The 24658-nt window shown below is 40.6% G+C and overlaps 1 protein-coding gene across 1 annotated transcript; it reads right to left on the reverse strand.

Annotated features, from left to right (window-relative positions):
* Positions 1–10269: 10269 nt before the first annotated feature.
* On the reverse strand, positions 10270–23534 carry LOC128017567 (fucolectin-like). Its single transcript, XM_052602971.1, has 5 exons — positions 23393–23534; positions 16005–16284; positions 15775–15911; positions 10677–10759; positions 10270–10392 (listed from the first exon to the last, which is right to left on the reverse strand). The coding sequence occupies exons 1-5, from the start codon at positions 23532–23534 to the stop codon at positions 10270–10272; spliced, it is 765 nt and encodes a 254-aa protein (XP_052458931.1).
* Between the last annotated feature and the right edge of the window lie 1124 nt (positions 23535–24658).

Consider the following 24658-nt stretch of genomic DNA (forward strand, 5'->3'; position numbering starts at 1 on the left):
AGGATGGCTCTCTGCGACCTTGTATTGATTACCGAGAGCTGAACAACATTACTATTAAGAATACTTATCCATTACCACTCATGTCTTCAGGTTTCGAGAAGTTGCAGGGAGCATCCGTATTCACAAAATTGGATTTACGTAACGCTTATCATTTGGTCCGCCTCACGCCATCAAGACCTGGATTCCTCACCTACACTCCATTACCGTCTGGGCTTCTCACCATCTATCATCTCCCTGGAGTGTTACCGCCTCATCGTCTTTGTGTGTCTTTGTACCATATCTCATCATCTCATTAAACCTTGTTAACTCGCTATTGTTTCCGGACTGTCCTTTCACCAGCCATCACAATGCTTCCCCTGCAGGACTACCACAATCCATTATGCAATCTACAGCATTAATGCATATTACGTGTTCCTCATGCCACAGCAAGGGGTCGTATGTATCACACGTTTGCTTAAAGGGGGGCTACAATGCTGTTTCATGGATTCAGAGTTGTTCAGTGTTAAAGAGATGGATTTTCATCCTAAAAATGGCCAATTCAGATGAGTGGAGAAATCTTATTTCTGGGTGGTACAAGTTTCGGTAGTTTTCGATGATGGGTCTATGATGTAGACGATGGTGGAACTCCTTCTGAGCAAATTGTTGGCAGCGGCAGTGTGTTTTGGATGTGAGGGAAAGTTTACCACATTCAGCTTCTCAAAAAACCTAGCATTACATGGACCATGGATGCAGTTGCCTTTCTGGGGCAGCAATGGAGTGTAGCAAGTGTTTTCATCATTCAGTGATGAATGTTTTATAACACGACCAGGTTGACTCCGGATTTGCACATCGTTTGCTATTAAAACATTGTGGAAGACCCCAGTCAGGTAAGTACAAACTACATCAGATTCTGTCTTTTGTTGGAAATCAGCACATAAGTGAATGTATGTTATGGAAACAACACAAATCAGTATTATAGCTCCGCCCACAACATGCCTACAGGAGCTTGGTTTTTCCAGAGAGAATCGGAAGCTGTATTTTTGTTTTGCAGATATGACCAGGCTGGGGACTTTTGGAGATGGGGATTCGTACTGCTCTGTGGGTACTCGGGATTGGCATGAGATTTAAGCATTTTCAAGAAACATGCTTGTTGCACATACTCAGTTGCTTAACCTGGGGTGACGCTTCCCCGTTTGTGAATTTTTGCAGCATGGTAGATGCATAAAATTGGATAATACTGCCATCATATCAGACGGCTGCTGCTAAGGGCGTATGCTTTCCCCATTACAATCACAGCTGCTTAAGCATTCTAAGAACATAATTGTTGCACATCCTCAATTGCTTAACTTTGGGTGACGCTCCCACCCCCCACCTTAATGTGATTTTTTTCAGCATGTTAGACTTAAATTGAATGATATACAACTGTCATCGTATTAGGCTGCTGCTGCTAGGGGTGCATGCTTCCCCCTTAATGTGCTTTTTCAGCATGTAATACTTAACTTTCATCGTATTAGGCTGCTGCTAGGGGTGTATGCTTCCCCCCTTAATGTGCTTTTTCAGCATGCAATCCTTAATTTCCATCGTATTAGGCTGCTGCTAGGGGTGTATGCCATACTGTTCTCTCAAATATTTTGCATAAGCAGCTAAGCAACATGCTTGTTCTATGCTTCTCTCCGAGTTTGGGTGATGCTTCCCCCATAAATATAGTATCAAGCAACATTTCTCATTGCTGGCCATTCAAATTGCATCAGTTGTGTTGGTGAGTTTTGACATATGGTTGTTTTGGGGGTTTGTCTCGCTTTTTTCCCCGTCTATTTAAATTCCCATTATTCAGTGTCTCTCCATCGCATTGCTGCTTGCAATTAACTCCCTCCTCCAACCCCAACTCCACCAACTGAACCTGTAATCGGATCTAATTTGTTCTTTCTTTACAGTGTCTTCATTGGTAGCAGTCCCCATGACATTTTGTTTACAACTCATGTAATTGAGAATTGTAATTATGAATGCTTATGGTTCTGTTCTGTTCCCCAGGGGGGGTTGTCTTGCTGCTTTCCGCGCTCTGTCCAAGCATGGCTGCATGGACAGGTGTGTGGAGTGTTGCCCAGAACATAATCATACCGCCAACACTAAGTGTATGCAATTATAATTGTCATTAAATATATTTGACGGAAGTGGTCCTGATTGAATTCATTTTTAAAGTGAGAAAGTCTAATCTGTTAAGATTTTGTGAGACATTTGTACACCTTATTTAAGAACCACATTTTGTTGTAAACAACCTTATGACAACTAATTTTCAATTAATTCAATTAAATTAATTCAAGTTTATTTATATAGCGTTTTTTACAATACAAATCATTACAAAGCAACTTCACAGAAAATTACGTTTCTACAATATTTAGTAGTAGCTTATAAATGGTGACTGTCAGTTTGTGCACGTATGACAGGATTTTTCTGAAAAATTAATTCAAGAAGTAGTCAGCCAGACGATTAACATTATTAACAGCAATTATTATATGATGCAGTCACACTTGTAGCAATATTTGTTAGTTCTGTTTGTGAAGTGACATTCTTAAAGTGAAGTGACATTCAGCCAAGTATGGTGACCCATACTCAGAATTTGTGCTCTGCATTTAACCCATCCGAAATGCGCACACACACAGAGCAGTGAACACACACACACACACACACTGTGAGCACACACCCGGAGCAGTGGGCAGCCATTTATGCTGTGGCACCCGGGGAGCAGTTGGGGGTTCGATGCCTTGCTCAAGGGCACCTAAGTCGTGGTATTGAAGGTGGAGAGAGAGCTGTTCATGCACTCCCCCCACCCACAATTCTGTCAGGCCCGAGAATAGAACTCACAACCCTTCGATTGGGAGTCCAACCCTCTAACCATTAGGCCACGACTTTGTTGATTCAGGGATAGCATCATCTGAGGTCTTTTGAGGGTCAGCATCATCTCTTCTCTGGTGAGCCCGCTCACTCACCGTTCGTCTCCCAGCTGACGTGCTATCGAGCGGACAGAGCGCTCCCCCAGCGGGCTTTCTGTTTATATTAATGACGCATGGTGCCGTTATGCTGTTGTGATCTACAAACATTGCTCCCCCTGGTGGAATTAATGATTATTAACTGCTGGCCATTCTATCTGCCGAGGGAATATAATGCCATAATGCTCGTTTCGATTTACATTCCCCCGAACAACATCAACTGCAACAGGAACGACGCACTAAATGAACTGTACTATCACATCAGTGAGCAGCAGACAGCACGCCCTGATGCTTTCTCATCATAGCTGGGGATTTCACCTATGCTGACTTAAAGAGCGTGTTTCCAAAAATACACCAACACATTAACTTTCCAACACGAGGTAATAACATTTTAGATTTTTTTTTACACATCACAGAGAGGAGCTTACAAGCCCTCCCCCACCTTGGTGCCTCAGACCACATCACTGTCATGCTAATGCCTGCATACAGACTGCTCATTAAAGTCGCCAAACCAGTTCACAAATAGATTAAAGTGTGGCCAGAAGGATCATCAGAGGTTCTTCAAAACTGCTTCAATACAACTGACTGGGACATCTTTAAGCAGGCTGCCACATACAATAACTCCACTGATCTACAGGAGTAATCAGAGACTGTCACTGCCTACATCAACAAGTGTATTGATGATATAACAGTCACAAAAACAGATTCAAGTGTGGCCAGAAGGATCGTAAGGGGCTCTTCAAGACTGCTTTGGCACAACTGACTGGAATATGTATAAGCAGGCTGCCACATACAATGACACCTTCAGGCCAACCAGAAGCAGTGGTTGACAGGGGACGTCTACAGACTCCTGAAGATGTGGAAAGCTGCCTTACAGAGCTGGAGATGAGGAGGGCCTGAGAACAGCCAGGGCCAACCTGTTCCACAGCATTAGAGACACTCGGAGCCCATGGCAAGGGATACAGACCATTACGGACTACAAGCCCCCACCGCAGACCTGTGACAGCAACATCTCTTTGCTGAATGAGGTGAACAGCTTCTTCGCTTGCTTTAAGAAAGAAAACAGCTCCACTGAACAAAAGATTCCACCTCCTCCCGGTGACCAGGTGATGATGCTGAGCAGGATCAATGCACGCAAAGCTCTGGGTCCTGACATTATCCCTGGGTGTGTACTGAGAGACTGTGCAGCAGAACTCGCTGATGTCTTCACAGACATTTTCAACATCTCACTGAGACAGGCTGTTGTTCCCACATGTTTCAAAACTAACACCATCATTCCAGTCCAGAAGAAGCCATCTCCATCCTGCTTCAATGACTACCGTCCTGTTGCACTTACTCCCATCCTCATGAAGTGCTTTGAACGGCTAGTCATGCACCACATCAAGTCTGCCCTCCCCCCCTCCCTGGACCCCTTCCAGTTTGCATATCAGTCCAACCGGTCGCCCGATGATGCCATCATCACTAAGTCCACTCAGCACTCACACATATAGACAAAAAGGATTCATTCGTCAGAATGCTGTTCATAGACTTCAGTTCAGTATTCAACACAATCATCCCTCAACAGCTCATTTACTAACTGGTCCAGCTGGGGCTCAACAGCTGTGCAACTGGCAGTTGGACTTTCTGACTGGAAGACCTCAGGCAGTACGGGTCTGCAGTAACACATCCAGCACCATCACTCCAACCTCTTCATTAAGTTTGGGTATGACACAACTGTGGTGGGTCTCAGTTAGCAACAGAGATGAGACAAAATACAGGAGTGAGGTGAACCGCCTGGCTGGGTGGTGCAGTGAAAACAATCTCTCTCTGAACGTGGAGAAGACAAAGGAGACTGTTGTTGAATATTGCAGGAGAGCACACACTCAGCACGTTCCTCTGACCATCAACGATGCGACTGTGGAGATTGAGCTGGACCAAGTTCCTGGATGTGCACATCACAGAGGTCCTCTCCTGGACTGAAAACACTGCAGCACTGGCCAAGAAATCACAACAGCATCTCTACTTCCTCCGCAAACTGAGAAGAGCCAGAGCCCCGCCCCCCATCATGTACACCTTCTATGGAAGACTCTGCAATGCATAGTGAGAGCAGCTTAGAAGATCATTGGTGTCTCTCCCCCCTCCTTGCAGGAAATTTATGGTACCCGTCTCACTCTCAAAGCCCTCTGCATCACAGGTGATTCCACACACCAGTCACACAGCTTCTTCAGTCTGCTGCCATCAGGGAGGAGACTGCGGAGTCTTCAGGCCAGGACCAGCAGACTGAAGGACAGCTTCATCCACCAGGCTGTCAGGAAGCTGAACTCACTCCCGAGCTTGCACCCCGTCCCGCTTCTGCCCCATAGAATTTCACATTTAGACTATTTTGTTTATGTTTTAAATTGTTTTGAAATATCAGTATTCAGCATTTTATGTTAAAAACAAAACATTATTTATCCATCTGTAACTGCAGATTAAATGCATCCATGTCCCCTCTACATAAACTGAAATACATAAACTGTAAATAAACCTAAATGCTTTTTAAGATGCAGATTCAATAAATGTTTTCTTATGTTGGAATGAAAGACACTAAGTATGGCTGAAGTGCTTCCTATTATTATCCAAAAATACAAAATGGATAAAAAGATGGTTGTGCATGAGTCCCTTCGTTTGTTCTGAACAGTTAAACTGAGCAGCGTTCTTCAGAAAAATCTTTAAGGTCCTGCAGATTCTTCAGTTTTCCAGGATCTTTGCATATTTGAACCCTTTCAAGCAGTGACTTTATGATTTTGAGATACATCTTATCACACTGAGGACATTTGAGGGACTCAAACACAACTATTTAAAAATATTCAAACATTCACTGATGCTCCAGAAGGTAACAAGATGCATTAAGAGCTGGGGGTGAAAACTTTTGAACACGATGAAGATGGCCAAATTTGTCTTATTTTGTTGAAATATATATATTTTTTCCATTTAGTTCTGCCCTTCGTAAGCAACAGAAGATACTTGGGCCCGGTTTCCCGATAACGCTCACTCTTAGCGTGCTAAGAAGACCTCGAAAGATATATCTTACCAAAGTTGTTTATGTTCCTAAGTGTGTTCCCCAAAGTGTCCCTTAGGAAGCTTCTTAGCACGCTGCCTCTTACATCCGACGTTACAAGACGTTAAAAGACGGCTCTGTCTTTGATTCAGTAAAATGACACGTTGGATTGCTGCCATAGTTGGTCACTTACTGGACACCACCATGCTTACCCATTTATAGATCTTAGCCATTTAGAGCCAAATTGTTTGCCAGATTTTAATTATCAAAAAATTGATTGTCAATTCGCTTTAATTACATTATGAAAAAGCCTAGGCTAATTACCACCATATTAGTTCTGATACCACATAAAGTCAACTTCATAAATAAGCCTGTATCCATTGCGAACATAATTTGTTATGAGTCTTAAAAAATAACATAAAACCATTGTTGAGCCACAACATTGTCAACATACCAGAGTTTGACTTTTACTTCGCTGCGCTGGTTTCTAAAGACTGCTGTACAGTAGCGTCTTGAGCTCAAACAACACTAAGAGAGAGCTTACGAATGGTCCACACCAACCTTACAAAAGTATGACTTACAGAAGATATACTTAAGAGTACGAACGTGTCGGGAATTGTGCCATAAGGTTAAGAGAGAGGTTAAGGAATAGGTTAAGAACTACTTACCGATAAGAACGTTTTGGGGAACCTGGCCTTGTATGTTTCCCGGAACAAAAATTAAGTACAATTTACCTTAATCTTCAAATTCCAAAAGTTTTCTTTTGGAATTTGCTCTTAATGCGTCTTGTTTCCTTCTGGAGCATCAGTGAATGTTTGAATCTTTTTATATATATATATGCTTCTTTTCCATTTTCACTTAAGTACAATATCACATACTTTTAAGACTTTTACTCAAACAATATTCTAAATTGTGACTTCAATTTCTACCAAAGTAATTTTCTGGTAAGATATCTGTATTTTTACTTGAGTATGACTTTATACATTACTGTTTCGTTCATTGAAGCACAGTCTGTGATCAGCAGTGAATCTCCATTCAAAGACCAAAGGGCACTCTCTTGCTGAAACTCCAAATACACCCCGCAGAAGAAATCAGGAAATTCCTATAGCAGTTACTGAATAAACAGAAGATTTAACTGCTTTCACTGATTATGAAAATATGGTTTATCTTTTTATATTTATTTTTTTTAATCATTTTTATTATAATAAAGTATATAATAATTCAATGATAATCGACATAGCCTTTATCACTTCTTAGAATACTAGGAAATATGTTGCATGCTTTATTTCTGTGTAAGAAGCCACATCATCTCACAGAAGGATTTATTTAAAACACTAGACTGATTTTTTTGAATGAGTTTGGAGTAAAAACATGTTATTAAATCTGGTATTTTAACATGCTTTCAGATGGAGCACCATTTACTACACAGAGCTGTAGTTCACTGACAAGCTACGCCAACAGCTTTCATAAACTCAGAGCATATTTTTTACATTTTTTATATAATTATCACTGGATTATATTGCCTGCAGAACATGAACGTGATTTTGTGTAGCTTGTCAGTGAACTATGGCTTTGTGTATTAAATGCTGCTCCATCTGAAAGCACTGGCTTCACATTGACTGCTAATCACTCATCAGCTCATTAGTGAAGACTCCAAGGACTCAAATGTTGATGCGTTAATGAATATTAATCACATTATCTGTGTTTGCATGAACTGATTGGCTGAAATCAATCAGATGGTAATAGGTAATGGAGTGCCAGCCAATGAGATTTAATCTCAATTGTGTTCAAATGTCTTGGCATTTGGAAGTCTGACCAAAAGTGTGTTAAGAAGATGAAGAAATAATCCAAATGACTTATGGTTTACACAGTCCTTCTCACTAGAATTGGAAGGTAAGTTCGAGTGCAATGCATTGTAGGATGCCACTGTATTCCATACAGTGTGCCGTAGTCACATACTGCACAAATACTGGCTGAAAAAATGTTGGTACTGTAGGTCAGAAAGAAAATGTGCAAACTATATACTGCAGAAATAGTAAGACTCTATAACTTTCATGTTGTGGAAAACACAGGGACGGAATCACAGAATCCAGCGATAAAAGTGTAATTTACTGTATAATGCAGAATTTGGGATAATTTGGATGAAAAAATTAAAAGTAGAGCTGTACACTTGAGTGTCTGGAGATACTAACAGACTGTCAAGTAGATGTCTGTTTGCTCTACTGCACTTACTGAAGCTCGACTGTGTCTCACTACATGATGAACTTCATCTGAGAGTCACTTCACCAGCATTTCACCATTTCATTTGAGAAAACTATCATCAGACATACACAGAAACTCAAAGATCTTCACTACAAACCACCAAATAAAATATAAAGAAACTGACAGGAATATTATTGTAAATATTCTACTACTATTGTAGTTTGCTTTTCTGAAAGTAATAATTATAATACTTTACTGAAAAAGTATGTTTTTAGGGAATACAACATACAAATGTTTAGATCATGTTTTAATTTAAACCATAAGCCTCTGTTGTGAAGCTCTTTGATTGCCATAAATGAAAGGAACTGTTCAAATTTTATTTGATTACATTTTAAAATATGTATTAAATTGTTAAAATGTTGTGCATTCATCTGATTACAATAATTTTTCTTAATAAACTGTTATTAAATTACATTAACACACAATCCCAAAGAATTAAATCAGACAAAACAGAATATTTGAAAAATAAATAAATAAATGAAAAAAATGTATAAACATATATAAAGATGCCACTATTATTGTTAAAATTTTAATAAATTATGACATTAAAGTTTTGTTAATTCAGTTGATTGGACATCCTTTTCGAGTATTAACATGTCATAAAACCATTAAAATGTGATCCAGAAAAATACAACAGAGAAAAACAGGAACTAGAAAACAGAAAATCAGTCCTAAAATAGTTCTGTTATGAACTAGTTACTGTGAAATTGCTTTCTTCAGCTTCGGCCAGTTAAATTTTGCAGTTGGGAGTCACTTCCAAGCTGTCAAACATTGTTTGACAAACTCACACAAGATAAAGAGAGTAACTGTGCTGTGATTTCAGCTATTTCTACATGTAAACTGATCATTCAGGTGAGAAGCAACAGAATCTAATTTAAGTGAAAGCGCTGCTCCTCTCAGTCCTCTCAGCAAACTAGACAAGGTTTATGCAAGAAGACACTACATTTGTCGCTAGGTGCTTTTTTTTTTGGAAACAATTTTGCTGCAGGGGTCTGAAAAGTTGCTGTAACGATTAGCTTGATATAAAAAAAAAAAAAAATGATTTGTTTTTTTTTTATATCAAAATGCTACAAATAGCATATTTCTGCAGCATTATTATGATATACTGATCTCAATCAAAAGTTATTAAAAATACTCGATGGTGGTTTAAATTGAGTTTTGAGTAAGAGCATAGTTTACATTTTATAAATTGTTTTATGTAGCTTGATGCTACAGTGTGAATGGTCATGTAACACATGTTTCCTTGACGCCTCACCAGAGCCAATCACTAATTTAGGCACATCAAGCATGCTGCACGTTTACTGGCTCACTGATGTTGATGAGATGAACCCCTTAGGTATCGAAATTTGTTACAGAACGAAAAGAGGTGTTTTCAATAATCAATAGTACTGAGGCAATTCGGTCAGTGCCTAAAAAGTATCGAACATGATACCCAGCCATATTAAAAAGGTGTGGGTGTTTACTTCCACGTCTTCAATACAGCACGCCCATAAAAACAGATCGTTTCTTGAGCTGGTCTCAAAAACAGGGTAGAAAATAGACTATTGCTTATTGATTTGGATGATTTTGAATGTAAAGTGGACATCAGACAACATTAAAACCAGTTCATGACCCTTTAATGGTACAAACAAACAAGTCAGATTTGATTTCTCATGTCATGATCCCTTTAAGTGTTGAAAAGTGTTTAATAGGCTGGTGCTTTTTGCTTCATGCTTTTGTAAAATGCATTTGTTCTCATTTGTGAGAACATTTGATGCATTTTTTTTAATCCTCCCAAAAGCCTTAATCTATTTTTAAAGAAGGCAAATGTAGCAGTTAAATTACAAATGCTAAAACATTCTACCAAACTCCTATTTAGGTGTACATATCTATCAATACTTATCTATCAAGTAAATGAATAAATAAAAAATTAATATATGTAACTATTTTTGAGAAATTACTATTAATCGTTAGTCTAATGCAATAATCTAATGTAATAATTAAGATATCTGTAACTAAGAATGAATTGTATTAAATAACATTTCACTTCAGAGAAGAACAAACAGGAGATTGTTTCGGTACAGTCCTGTTCTTCTGGAAGACTTTCCCGTTGGGTTGTGTCCTCCATGTCAGTGTGACGTCCTGATCGCTCAGCGTCTGATTTAACTAAACACAGAAACAGTCTTCAGTTACTCAGTGGATAAATCCCACACAGACAAGTTTGAGGCATCTCAACTCAAAATGAGCATCTCTTACTTTACAAATCTTATAGAAAGAGCACAGTTGTCTTTACATAAAGACTGAGGTGGGTTTTTGTTCACACTGGTGGGGAAATCTGATAAGATTTTCCTAAATCTTATTTTTTAGACTATATCTAAGCTGACCTGCTGTTTTCTGTTTGCTGTATGTTCAACAATTAATTTTAGTCAGATGAGTATTATAAAATCCACCTTGTTTAAGACGAGCGCCTTCAGTTCAGCTTCATCCACATTCTCAGCAGCTTTCACCTGCATTCGGATCACCTGCTTCTTGACTGTGGGAGAAACATATCATATATGTTACTCACTTTTACTATATCTAACTAATTTAACATATAAATCATGGATTCATAAACTTTTTGTCCGCCAAACCCCTTTGACCACAAATCTTAAACATTTACTTATATCTGCCCCTGAGATTGAGGTATGTGAAGGGGAAGTTATGGCCTAGTGGTTGGAAAGTTTGACTTCTAACCCTAGGGTTGTGAGTTCAAGTCTCGGGCTGGCAATCCCACGACTGAGGTGCCCCTTGAGCAATGCATATGTAACGGAGGCCAGTGAGTAGTGCTGTGCAGGTAAACCTCACTCCCCGATCTCAAGAGACGCACTGGCGACAGACGTTAGTGGCTGTAGCAATTTAGCCACCTTGTTAGTGTGTCCGCCTTCCATGCCGAAGACCCGGGTTCGAGCCCCACTCGGAGCGAGTGCGAGGAACGTCAGAGAGGACCCGGGAGAGAGGGGTTACACATAGAACTCCCAACTGCTCCCCAGGTAGTTTATTTTTTTATTTTTTGGTCAATACGATGTTTAATTTAATTTAATTTAATCAGTAAAATTGAATTCTGAAAAATTTAAATGGAAACTGTTTAAGTCTGTTGTAAAATAAAAATTTTGGAAGACATTTTGGCAAAAAATAAAACAGATTTTATAAGGCCTTACAACTAGGGTTGAGTACCAAACTCTGTATTTTTAAGAGCACCAACCGCTACACTGGTACTACTGAGTACTGATTCACATGAAATCAATCAGTGCCAAATTTCAGTGCCTGAGAACACATCTGGGTGTGAGAGTAAAGGGGGTTGGAGACCGGATGAGAAGCGTAGTGCTGTTCCACATCTTTGTGTTGAGTGTATGCACATCGGTGGCACCACTCGATGACTGTCTGTGCCGACGCTGTTAAAAATCTTTTTTTTATTTTATTTTATAGCTTTCCATAAAATCACATTATATTTCTCCCAAATTATTGTTAATGTACATAATGACTTTATCCTAGGCTGGAAGATTGTATATTGTGCATACTTCGGCACAGCGATCATCTTTCTGTAGGTCTAATACAGTCTGTATGCTTTATAGAGAGAGCTATAATAATACAGATCACACTTTCTCTTCATGTTTGCTAAATACTATTTTCTAAATACATAACAAAATGTTTAAATTGAGAGGTTTGGATGCATGTATGAATGTACAAAATAGGGATGTCCAGGTCCGATCACGTCTTTAGTTATGCGGTGGCACAGAGTTAGACCCTTTTGATTCCACAGAAACAGCAACGCGTGCGGCATGACATTACTTTGTTTTCAAGAGCTGATGTGAATAAATATAGATTCAATCTCAAAGACCTGATATTTCATTCGGACCCAGAATACAGCGAGATGAACATCACGGAGCGCTAAACTCTCATGCAGAGTGTGTTTCATTCATACTCTAAGCCGGAGCGTGCTCTCGTGCTGATATTAGGAAATTCCTAATATGGACAAAAGCGTCCAGCTATCGCTGTGGGTTTTACAGGAAAACAGAAACTTATGCAAACACGAAGACATTTATATACGATCACGACAATAAAGTTGCCTATACTACCAGTCAGAACAGTAAGCTTGTTTTTTTTTTAAAGAAGTCTCTTCTGTTCACCAAGCCTGCATTTATTTGATCCAAAGTACAGCAAAACAGTAAAATTGTGAAATATTTTCACTAGCCTATTTAAAATAGCTGTAATAATAACACACAATTTTCACAATCATAAGGAAGAAGGAGGCGGGAACCGGCGGATAATCAAATCAAACATTAATTCCAAAATAAAGACAAAACAGCGCGTCAGCCCCTCACGGTTGAATGACGCGCACAAATAAAAACCAAACACAACTTAAAACCCAGGCCTGGTCCTCTCTCATCTTTCACTGTTGTCGCTCCTGTTTTATATCCTTCCATCTCCTCCGTGGGACTCGAGACCGGTGGGTCGAACAGGTGTCGCTCATTTCTCAATCACTCCACCAGCCTCGCTCCTGTTCCCATGTCCCTCCCCCCGCCCCACTCGTCACATACCCCCATCGCCCCTCGCAGTCCGGGGGGTACCTTCTAGACTGCGCTCTACTCCCTACACCCCCCCCCCCCTCTGGGGGACCGCTCACAGGGACCTGGGGGAACCTGGGGGTAGGACAGACGAGGCGAGAGAAAAGGAGATGGAAGGATGAGGAGCGACAGAGACGAGAGAGGGGAGAGAGGAAAAAAAAATAAAAATTCCGGTTCCCAGATGCACTGCTGCTCGGCCCTCCACCAGCTGGGTGATCTCCTCCGCGGTGCCTGGCGGTGGCACTGGACGGCCATCGGCGGACTGCACGACACTCCTCCGCCACCCGGTGGACGGTGACGGCTCCTCCGGTTTTGGGCAGCCGCCAGGACTCCCCTGTTCCCTGCTCCTCCCCGTTCAGGTGGATGGCAGCACGCTCCGGCTCTCTGGCTAATGGCGCCGACTCCTCTGCTCCCTCACGGACGGCAGCCGCCCATCACGGGCGGCCGACAGCGAGCTCGCCTGTCCCCGGCAACTCACTCCAGCCCACCGCCTCGAGCGTCCATGGCGGCACACTCGATGGCACCGCGGATTCACCACAGTGGCAGGGATCTTCAGCAGCGCGTCCCTCCTTCTCCCGGGCTTCGGCACAACGTGTATTGTGCTGATGAGGAAGCATCGGTGGAAGTGTTCAGGCCTCGTGTCCAGCCTTCTTGTGTGAAGATCAACCAGTGTAAGGACCTGCAACTTTACCTGGGTGACTTCACAGATCAACGAAACCGGCAACACACCAAGTATTATTTTTATCTTTCGTTTACACACTCTGCTTTCCTGTCCTCTTTTTTTCCACCTCTGTGATGTGTCTCCATAACATTCCGGTTGTCTCTCGACAAAGCTCTAATGTCACACACAGACACAACACAATCTTGCTAACCTGCATCCTATCTCTTCATCCTCTACTGCACATCTTTCTTTCTCTGTGCGTCTCTGGAATTGTCAGTCAGCTGTCAACAAAGCAGACTTCATTTCTGCTTTTTCTTTACAGTCCACACTCAGCATCTTGGGCTTGACTGAGATCTGGATTTGTCCAGAAGACTCCGCAACCCCAGCTGCTCTAACAAACTGTCTCTTTCTCTCACACCCCCCGTCAGGTTGGCCAGGGTGGGGGCACTGGTCTGCTCGTTTCTAACAAGTGGAAATACTCAACCCACTCTCCCCTATGCATTTATAACTCATTTGAATCTCATGCCATTACTGTAATAGCTTCTATAAAACTTTGGGTTGTGGTCATTTACCGCCCTCCTGGACAAATTATATCCACAAATCAGGCAACCAACTTGACTTAGTTTACACACGCAATTGTATTCCAGACAACATTTTAGTAGAACCCTTACATATCTCTGACCATTTCTTCATTACATTTAAACTGCATATTGCTACCTGTGTGCCACCTACCCCTGTATTTTACCTCTAAATCACACAGAAAATAAGAAACCACTGAACCACCAAGCAGCACTTCAGCCAAAGAGAGATGTCTAGCAGTACACACACCACATGTTGAGCCAACAAGGGATTAGCATCGCCCAGAAAACAGCGCTTACACTGTAATCACCATGCGCTCCCCAGTGATTGCAGACAACTGAACCTCATCAGCAGAACAGCTTTTAAGCAGAGGAAAAGGAGAGGTAGTTGAGCTTCGACTCCAGAACTAGACTAACACTGTGTTCTGGCTCTCTTTCAGATTAAGGTGTCTGAGGAACAGCACGTCACGCCGCACCTACTGATACTTTGTGCTGCACAACCAAGACTCCTACACCAGAGCACACCAGCACTGCACAGTCTACTTGCACCCACTGCTCAATAAATCACCCCTCTGGGGGCTTCACTGCATTACTGTCGTCAGTGTGATCACTCTCCCCGCCACAATATATATATATATATATATATATATATATATATATATATATGAGAGAGAGAGAGAGTTTTCTTTATTTTCATGACTATGAAAATTGTAGAGTCACACTGAAGGCATCAAGGGCTATTTGACCAAGAAGGAGAGTGATGGGGTGCTGCGCCAGATGACCTGGCCTCCACAGTCACCGGACCTGAACCCAATCCAGATGGTTTAGGGGTGAGCTGGACCGCAGACAGAAGGCAAAAGGGCCAACAATTGCTAAGTATCTCTCGGGGAACTCCTTCAAGACTGTTTTAAGACCATTTCAGGTGACTACCTCTTGAAGCTCATCAAGAGAATGCCAAGAGTGTGCAAAGCAGTCATCAAAGCAAAAGGTGGCAACTTTGAAGAACCTACAATATGACATATTTTCAGTTGTTTCACACTTTTTTTGTTATGTATATAATTCCATGTGTGTTAATTCATAGTTTTGATGCCTTCAGTGTGACTCTACAATTTTCATAGTCATGAAAATAAAGAAAACCCTTTAAATGAGAAGGTGTGTCCAAACTTTTGGTCTAAACTGTGTGTATATATATATATAATATATATATATATTTTTTTTTTACAAATATATTTTAAATATTTATATTATTTTTCTAAACATATTTAAAATGAACATAATTCAAATCATATTTTTGTTGAGATTTGAGAAATCTCATTATGTATTCTGACGCAATTTTCCATCATGTAATGACATCATCATAATAATATCATAATGATATCACAACATCATTTAGCAACTTTTAACAACAAATCAACCTGCATTTAGCAACTTTCCCTGAAAATTATTTGGCAACACTGCTGCCCACAAAAACTAATCTGTACGTCCAATAAGATTTCAATAAAAATCTGTGTGACCGGAGTTTCCCACGAGGGCGAAAAAATTCCACACATAGATTTCACTGCATGTTCAAGTTGATCATGCAAATTCAACCAACAGAAAGATGCTGGACTTGAAAGTGAAATCTTTTTTAGCTGTGCTTCATACACCTCTACACTATTGATAATGGATGGACCTATTTCTTTCCACGTGAAATTTCACAAATTACCTGTTCCATAAACCTCCACCTCACACAGCGCAAGAGCCTGGATGTTAGGGAGGTACATGTTCACATAACGACCTTCCATTCCACCGCAAGAGAAACTGACAGTACTGCCTGCTGGGAGAGATGAAGTGACACCACATCTGCACAGAGAAAGAGAGAAACCACGACACAATCAGCTGACCTGCTCAAATCCAGTTCTCCTGACACGTTCATAACTGTTTTCATAACTTCACCTGGGATTGTTGTTGCCGTTGTTCTCCAGAGAGTTTCCGATGCGGATCTCTACTCCAGTCGTTCGCTCCGGACAGCAGTCGATTCTGTTGGTGATGGTCACGTTGTAAATGTGGTAAGAATCCAGCAGGTCCAGCCTCCACCACGGGTTGAGCTCGTTATCTGTGTGGGAGCAGGTTGAGCCTGGACCTGGAGCGTATCTGATGCCATCGATGGCGTTAGAAGCCCACCAGGTGGAAAATGTGGAGGACTGTACAGCTGTTCCTTTTAATGCCAAATTCTCTGAAAACATTTAAAGAAACAGAGGGTCAAGACTCAAATGTGTGTTCCATTCCATTTGGTTTCAAATATTATATTCCAATCCAAAACACTCAATTCCATTTACTACTAAATTAAAATCTGAAGTTAATATTTTCAATGGATTCACACCTACATGAACTTTACTATGAGCAGTTGAATTTTATTACCAAATATTAATAAATACTATAAGTTGTGTATTCGTTAATGTTAGTTAATGCATGTTAACTAATGGGACATCAGTTACTACTTTTTACCTTCCAAGTTTTCTGAACTCCCCTGAATGGAAAAGACACCTGTTACAAAAACAAAATATTTCCATTGCTTTCTGGGATGTGGATCAAGTTTATGTTGCATTTGATTCTTTTAAAAAAAAATTCATAAAGAATAGCTAATCAGCATCTATAATTGTACATCATCAGACTGATGTGTGTCATTTATACTCACCCAAAAGTAAGAACAGATAAGAGAGTCCCTCCATCTTGTTTGTTAAAGATCATTAGCCAGATACCTGTGATGGTCAGATATGACAAGAGCATGCATCCCTCCTTTTATCTGTGTTTCTCATAGCAGCTCGAGTCTCCATTCTTGCTGAATATATTTCACACATCACAGGACCTCCAGAATTGCTTTTCTCAGAACACCTCTCAGGTCAAGTCTGATTTACTAAACAAATCTGGCAAAATGCAAATGAAGATGAGGACCTAAAGGATTTCACAGAATAGTACACCAGGGTTCTTGCACCTTCCAAGTAAAATTCAAGCACTTCCAAGGACATTACATTTTTCCAGCACTTTACAACTGTGGTAAATTACCTTTTACATACATACTCTTACCTCAGTTAAAGCACACTCACAGATACAACACAGACACAACTTACTTGTAAATCGTTTGGATTTTTGAAGGCACATTAACAATTTACATTGTTCTAAACAAAATTCAGCAAATTGCCAGCAAGCAGTGCATTTAGACCAGTACAAACAGTTTGTATGAACGTCCTTACATTTGAATGTCCTTAGATTTTAGTCATAATGACGATTAATGTCAATTATATTTTTGGTGGGGGAAATGACACGTCATATTCATACATCTTTCAATAGGTAATTTTGGTAAAATGAAACTAAATTTAATAACATACAGTTATGTAACTGGATTTAACGTACAGAACCGAGCAACAAACATTCCTGATTAATGACTGATGATTCCACTGCATCTCGTGGACTACACCACAAATTAATTCTTGTTTACATCATTTCCGCTGTTTATGATGACGATATTAGAGAGAGTCCAGTCCAGTGACGCATGATCTGAACACAACTGTAGTGTTCAACACCATGTATGATTAATTATAATGTCAATAATACCTACCCTAATGCTGGGGAACCCTGCATAAAGACTGTATGCATTTTAAGCTGATCTTGAATGTATACTACAATAACACTTTCATTCATTTCATTTTCTCTTTAATCACGACAGTCTTAAGGCTTAGTTTAACTGAGCAGGGAAACCTTTACCTTTATCTTTACATGCTCAAAGTGCACACTCTCCCATGAAAAACAAAACCAAGCAGTCTTGACAGGGGGCTACTCAAGTATTTAGTTCTCGGTTTACCATAATTTTTATTTCGAGCCATTGCTGACTGAAGCAGCAACCTCCGGTGAAAAGTTTTTTTTTTTTTTTTTTTACGCGTGAAAGGGCACGTGTTAATAAAGAGCACACTAAAGCCACACGCACAGACTGGAGCGGAGTTGCTTATTTTATGATTAACCATTCAGTAAGAAAACTAATTATAATGAACCAACGCACTGCATTTTCAAGCACTTTATCTAAATCCAAGCATTTTTTTACCTTGAAAACTTTTAAAATAAAATTTCAAGCATTTTCAAGGATTTCAAGCACCCGTATGACCCTGTACCATGGTGAACGCAACGAGTATAAAGCCTTGACCATTTGGTCAGGTGCACACAGTCATCAGAGGCTCGCAGTGGAGCAAGGTGAAAGCATAAATCCTGCTTATCGACGACAGGACTAGCACAATATGATACTGTATAGATTACTTTAAGTAAAGACCTTCAGAAAGGCATTGAGTGGGACAGCATCCCCTTACAGAAGAACAGAAGTAGCGAAGGGTGCTCTCTTATAACAGCTAAAAAGAGCAGCATGCCCCTTTAAAGCAGTAGAAATATGGTCAATACTCAAATTTAGGCAACAGCATTAGCCCTTGTCCAGATAACGTTTAGCATTGATATGAGCAAAATTTATGATCTGTACATTTATATCAAACGCTTTATTGATACACCAGTTAGCTTGAGCAACAGCATATCACTGATTTAAACACAGTGTGTTGGCAATAGTCGATAAGTTTAATGAAAGCATCCCCAATAGATGAGCCTGAAGCAGCAGTCCGTTCATATCGGCAGCCTTGACATCAGATTAACAAGGCTTGTTGGTAGATTTAACTGGTAGTGTCACCGGTGTGGTGATACGATAGCATACCTAGCAAACATAACTGAACAATTAGCTTTGGACAATGAGCAATGTCTGAAGCATGTTCGCCAAAATAGCAATAAAATGAAAGAAACATTGCTTAGCTTCATGAAGACATCCAGGGATGAGTTAAAGGTGAAATGGACAGTTGTTCGTGGATGACGGGAAGCAGATCTCGTGTAAAGTTTTTGGGTCAGTCGTATTAGTACAACTTTGGCGATGAATCGCGGGCAAAGTGTCTAAATCAATTGATAGGAGCTGTGCTCGCTCAGATCACTTCCAGTCCATCGATTGACAAACAACGCTGTGAATTTGGTTAAGTTAACGCTTCCTATAGATATAGATTTACCGTCTGATTAGTTCCTGTGTGAGCGATAGCTGTTCCGAGCCATTTGAGCATAATTACCGAGCAGTAGTTCCATGTATATATGTCCTGTGTCTAATTGGAGAATGGTAGTGATTGAAGCTATTTGACGGCTGACCACATCAGCTGATCGCAACCTATGTCTCCGTAGCCTGACTAAACTAACGCTGTGCTCAATTTCAAAATAAGATCTTCACCTAAAAGGAATCTTAAATAAGTTGAATCAACATAATCATATTGTGTTGTCCAATGTGAGGCAGTTTTCTTTTTGAGCATATTTTATAATAAGTGGTTTATTCTGAATGATAAAAAAAAAACGATTGTTGTAAAGTATTATAAAATCAATATATGGGACATCTGAATGAAATGTACAATATACAACAATAAACATGGACTGTAAATTATACAATGTGGAGGGAAATTATTTTTTAAAAAGTATATCCTTCCAGGGCAAAAATTTCAGGTTTAACAATTCTCTTAGGAACAATTTTTTAAATAAATCCATAAAAAAAGCAAATTTCTGGTATCTTTGACTTGTCATTTAGTGTGACGATTAAAATACTCTGATAAATCGTTAATGAACAGAACTTTCTGCTGATAACAACACTTAAATTCTGTGATGTATATATTTATTCTGTTTTGAATTTTTGTTTATTAGACACTAGATTATCAACAACATACTGTACGGAAAAATGAAAATGTAGACAATGTAATCAACATTTCTTTACACTAACCAATTATTCTCCTTTCATGTTTTGTCCATTTTAAACCCCCTTTTAATTGCTTTCTCAGGTTGTGTCCAGGAGATCGTGTTTTGGTCTCTGGTGGAAAATTGTTCAATCATTAACGATTCACTGAAAAAAAGGGATTTCTGAGGTAAACTCAAGATTTTCACTGATCTGACATTGTATAGAATAGGTAAAACTCAATAGAAATGTATTACAATATGGAAAGGGGCAGTGGGAATTCTCATAACTATGCAAATCACCAAGAACATAGTGTAAAAGTACATCTGTACAAAGTTGCTTTTGTTCTTTACCTAGTGATGAAATCTGGACAAATGCTTTTAATCTCTACATGTACTGTGTGTTAATTATAGCAGCTCCTACATACCTTTGCAACAAACCATTAGGCCGCAGCTGTTAGAGAGCTGGACTAGTTACCAGAAGGTCAATGGTTTGAGTCTTGGTGCTGGCAGGAGTTGTAGGTGGTGAAGAGTGAAGGAACAGTGCTATATTCCTCCCTCAATACCCATGAATACCTTGAGCAAGGCACTGAACCCCCAGTTGCTCCCTGGGTGCTGGATATATAGCTGAAAACTGCTCCGGGTGTGTGTTCACTGCTCTGGGTGTGTGTTCATGGTGTGTTCACTTCTCACTGCTGTGTGTGTGCACTTGGATAGGTTAAATGCAGAGCACCAATTCCGAGTATGGGTGACCATACTGGGCAAATGCAACGACTTTCACTTTCACTTTAGTTTATCTCTCCTGATTTCCACTCCGTCAGTCTGATCGCTGATCATTTCCATGTTGTTTTGTGTCTATTTGAATGATCTCAAGCAGGGTGTAAATCAAGAGCTCCACTGGAGTCCATCATCTGCTCAAACCTCAAACAAAGACCTGTCACTTCATACAGATCTCAGACTGCACACATTTTTGTCTGATTTGCCTCAAACACAGACATAAGCAACACTGTAAGCTATTAGTGTTCCAGAAAGACACTTTTTTGTGACAAGGATCAACTGGAATGTTTTCCTTCAACAATATTTTCCTTCACATAGCTGAAAATCTTCACTTGTAAGGTCTGTCATCCAAGATAAAAAATATGTTTAGGCTTAAATTGAAAATGTATGTACACAAATTTAGCAAACAAACATATTTTTAGAATATATAAAATATATATATATATTTTTAGTGGGCATCAGATGCCCATTTTACAATGAATTGTAAATCCTTTTTGCCATGTCCAAAACTGTTCTGTTCACAGAATTCAAATGTATGAGACTGAATGTATGATCTATTCAGTGGCGGAGCAAGCATGTTTTTATAGGGGTGGCCAGAGAAGGGCCAGCAACCAGCCTGAGGTGGCACTTCCACAGGCACAGAAATCTTCATTATTTCAATATAAAATGTGTTTGATTATAATGTACTGGACTGTACACAACTAAGTACAATTAATTTCTACTAAATTTTGTGAAATAGATCAAGTAATACTGAGTGAATATGAACATTTTTGTATTATTCCTTCCTTCTCAAAACTCCCAAATGCTTGTTCTCCAACATTGCATTCTCATAGATGAAGCATGCAGATGGTGATGAAAATGTGAAAAATCCAAATCTTCAGTAATTATCCTGCTTGATCTTAACCACCAGATCCCCCTATCAACCTTACTGGCAAATGGCATCTCAGGAACCACACTTCAATGGTTTGAGTCTTACCTATCAGATAGGTCCTTCAAAGTATCTTGGCCTCAGGGCTCCGTTCTTGGACCACTTCTCTTCTCTGTCTACATGGCATCATTAGGTTCTGTCATTCAGAAACATGGCTTTTCATACCACTGCTATGCTGATGACACTCAACTCTACCTCTCATTCCATCCTGATGATCCGACGGTAGCTATTCGCATCTCAGCTTGTCTAACAGACATTTCTTCCTGGATGATGGACCATCACCTTCAACTCAACCTTGCCAAGACAGAACTGCTTGTGATTCCAGCAAACCCATCGTTTCATCACAATTTCACCATCAAGTTGGGCACATCAACCATAACTCCTTCAAAAACAGCTAGAAGCCTTGGAGTTATGATTGATGATCAGCTGACTTTCTCAGACCACATTGCTAAAACTGTCCGATCCTGCAGATTTGCTTTACTCAACATCAAGAAGATCAAGCCCTTTCTTTCGGAACATGCTGCACAACTCCTTGTTCAAGCTCTTTCAAGGCATTGATGTTTGCCTACAAAACTACCACTGGCTCTGCACCCATTTACCTAAATTTGTTACTTCAGACTTATGTACCCTCTAGAAGCTTGCATTCTGCAAGTGAACGTCGCTTGATTGTGCCATCCCAAAGAAGCACAAAGTCACTTTTACGGACTTTCAAATTAAATGTTCCCTCCTGGTGGAATGACCTCCCCAACTCAATCCGGGCAGCTGAGTCCTTAGCCATCTTCAAGAATCGGCTTAAAACACATCTCTTCCATTTTTATTTGACCCTCTAACTTTAACACTCACTATTCTAATTCTATTCTTTAAAAAAATCTAACTACCTTTCTAATCTTTTTGTATTCTATTCTATTTTCTTTTCATTTATTATGTAATTGTATATGTGTGTGTATGTGTAAAGACCTCTAACTAGCTTGCTCTATTCTTTTTTTATTCTATGTTCTATGTCTTTTTATTTATTATATTATTTAAAATACCATGCTACGTGTACTGTGTTAACCTAACTGAGACTTGTTATAGCACTTATATATCATTGCTCTTTTTGTTGTTTTTGATTGCTTCCACTGTCTTCATATGTAAGTCTATTTGGATACAATTGTCTGCTAAATGAATAAATGTAAATAAATGTGAAATATTTTAGTACATGCATTTGAGAGACTTTTTTATGTGCTGTATATACATGCACAATTTAGAGCTTTAATCAACTTTTGTTGTGATTTCTTGACTTGGCTGATGACAGAACTAGGTATGTATACTCATAGTACTTAATAGGTAGCCAGTGTCAGGGTGCGGGATAGACAGGTCCCAGATGCAAAAGCAAAAATGTTAACATTTTAACATTTTCTCGAACCTAAATCTCGTCCTATTATCCTACACATTCCCACATAATTTCCAAACATTTCTTTTTGTAACAATGATGGATGGTTAATACTCAAGTGCAGTTTTAATATGACCCGGAACTCGAGCTGTCGTATCCTAATTACCCAGTAAAGTGCCACACTGCCCTCTACAGGTTTAGTGGTGAAATACATTAACTATTAACTCTTAGTCCAATTCTGCTACAAACTAAATAATAATAAAAAAAGTGGTGGGGTAAGTTTTTTTTTCTTTTTACCCATACAGCAGAATTATTTCCTCTACCCGTCACATTTCTATACATACTGTTTTTATGTTCCGGTGACCAGTGAAAGTGCAGTTCTGACTCTCTGCCCATTCATTTAGATAGGAGCTGGTCTTGTTATTCTGAAATAGCTGCCCAGAGGCGTTGCCAAGATGGCGGCCGAGCGGCACGACTTACCTGAAAGGACTTTGCCTCCATAGACTGCTGCGAGACCAAAGGTCTGGATGAGATGGTGCAGCTCATGACTGAATACTGGCATCAGGACCCCGACAGGAGACCGTCGTTCCTCTGTGAGACTCGAACCCAGTCCCTTTCTCATGAGAATCAGCCTCTGCGTCTTCTCACCTCACATGCCAGGTGCAAACCCAAGATAAGTGGGGGCCACAGAGAGGGCCTGAAAATCTCCTACTCTCCGCAGAGAGGTGATAGCCAACAGAAAGGAGGTTTTAAGTGTAAGATGTCTGTCTGAAATATCTTGAATGGGTTCAAACGGGGGTTTGCACATCGCCTCTAACACCACAACCAAGTCCCACGGGGGAATACGGGACCTTACTGGAGGTCTCGGAGAAAACGTGTAACTAGGGGGTGTCTTCCCAGAGACTGGCCATCGAGAATGGCGTGGTAGACCGCAATGGCCACCACGTAAATCTTCAGCATGGAGTAGGTCAACAGTGCTGCGAGCCTAGCCTGTAGAAACTCCAGAACTGTACCAACTGGGCAGTTTGTTGGGTCTAGCTGGCGGTCTCTGCACCATGAATCGAAGAGTTTCCACCTCAGGGCTTACAGTTTCCTCGTTGAGGGAGCTCTGGATTGGAGGAGGGTCTCAACAACCTCAGTTGAGAGACCAGCTGGTAACAGTTATGCCCCCTCAGGGGCCACATCCACAGCTTCCACAACTCCGGGCGAGGGTGAATTATCGTACCCTGCGCCTGTGAGAGTAGGTCTCTCCTGAATGGTATCTCCCATGGAGGAGTGAGACCAGGTCTGCGAACCATACTCGGTCCAGCCAGAACGGGGCTACTAATAACAGACGGACCCCGTCCCGGCGTACTCTCGCCAGAACTCCTGGGAGCAGAGCAATAGGGGGAAAGTCGTACAGACGAAGCCTCGGCCAGGTCTGTACCATAGTGTCCAGTCCCAGAGGAGCTGGATGTACTAGAGAGAACCAAAGGGGACATTGTGATGTCTCTTGAGTCGCAAATAGGTCTACTTGAGCCCTGCCAAATACTCTCCATATCTGCTTCACCACCTCTGGCGTGTTTAGATGTTAGAGGGTGACCGCTCCACAGACCACGGGCAGGGTGGCCACTCACTACTGCACCCCAGCTGGTGAGAGACGCGCCCGTCGCTAGTATTACACGGCGACAAGGAGCTCCCAGCACCGGGCCCTGATTCAAGAACCAAGGTTTGTTCCACATGTCTAAGGCACGGAGGCAGCGCCGC

The sequence above is a fragment of the Carassius gibelio genome, chromosome A7 (assembly GCF_023724105.1).
Source record: "Carassius gibelio isolate Cgi1373 ecotype wild population from Czech Republic chromosome A7, carGib1.2-hapl.c, whole genome shotgun sequence".
Lineage (NCBI taxonomy): Eukaryota > Metazoa > Chordata > Actinopteri > Cypriniformes > Cyprinidae > Carassius > Carassius gibelio.

Excerpts from the sequence above, each read along its gene's own strand:
- LOC128017567 (XM_052602971.1), bottom strand. The coding sequence starts at position 23,534 with ATGAGAAAGGGACTGGGTTCGAGTCTCACAGAGGAACGACGGTCTCCT. Across the intron at positions 16,285-23,392 it reads TGGAGGCAAAGTCCTTTCAG|AGAATTTGGCATTAAAAGGA; the intron begins GTAAGTCGTGCC and ends AAATGTTTTCAG. Across the intron at positions 10,760-15,774 it reads GGTGGAGGTTTATGGAACAG|TCAAGAAGCAGGTGATCCGA; the intron begins GTAATTTGTGAA and ends TTTCTCCCACAG.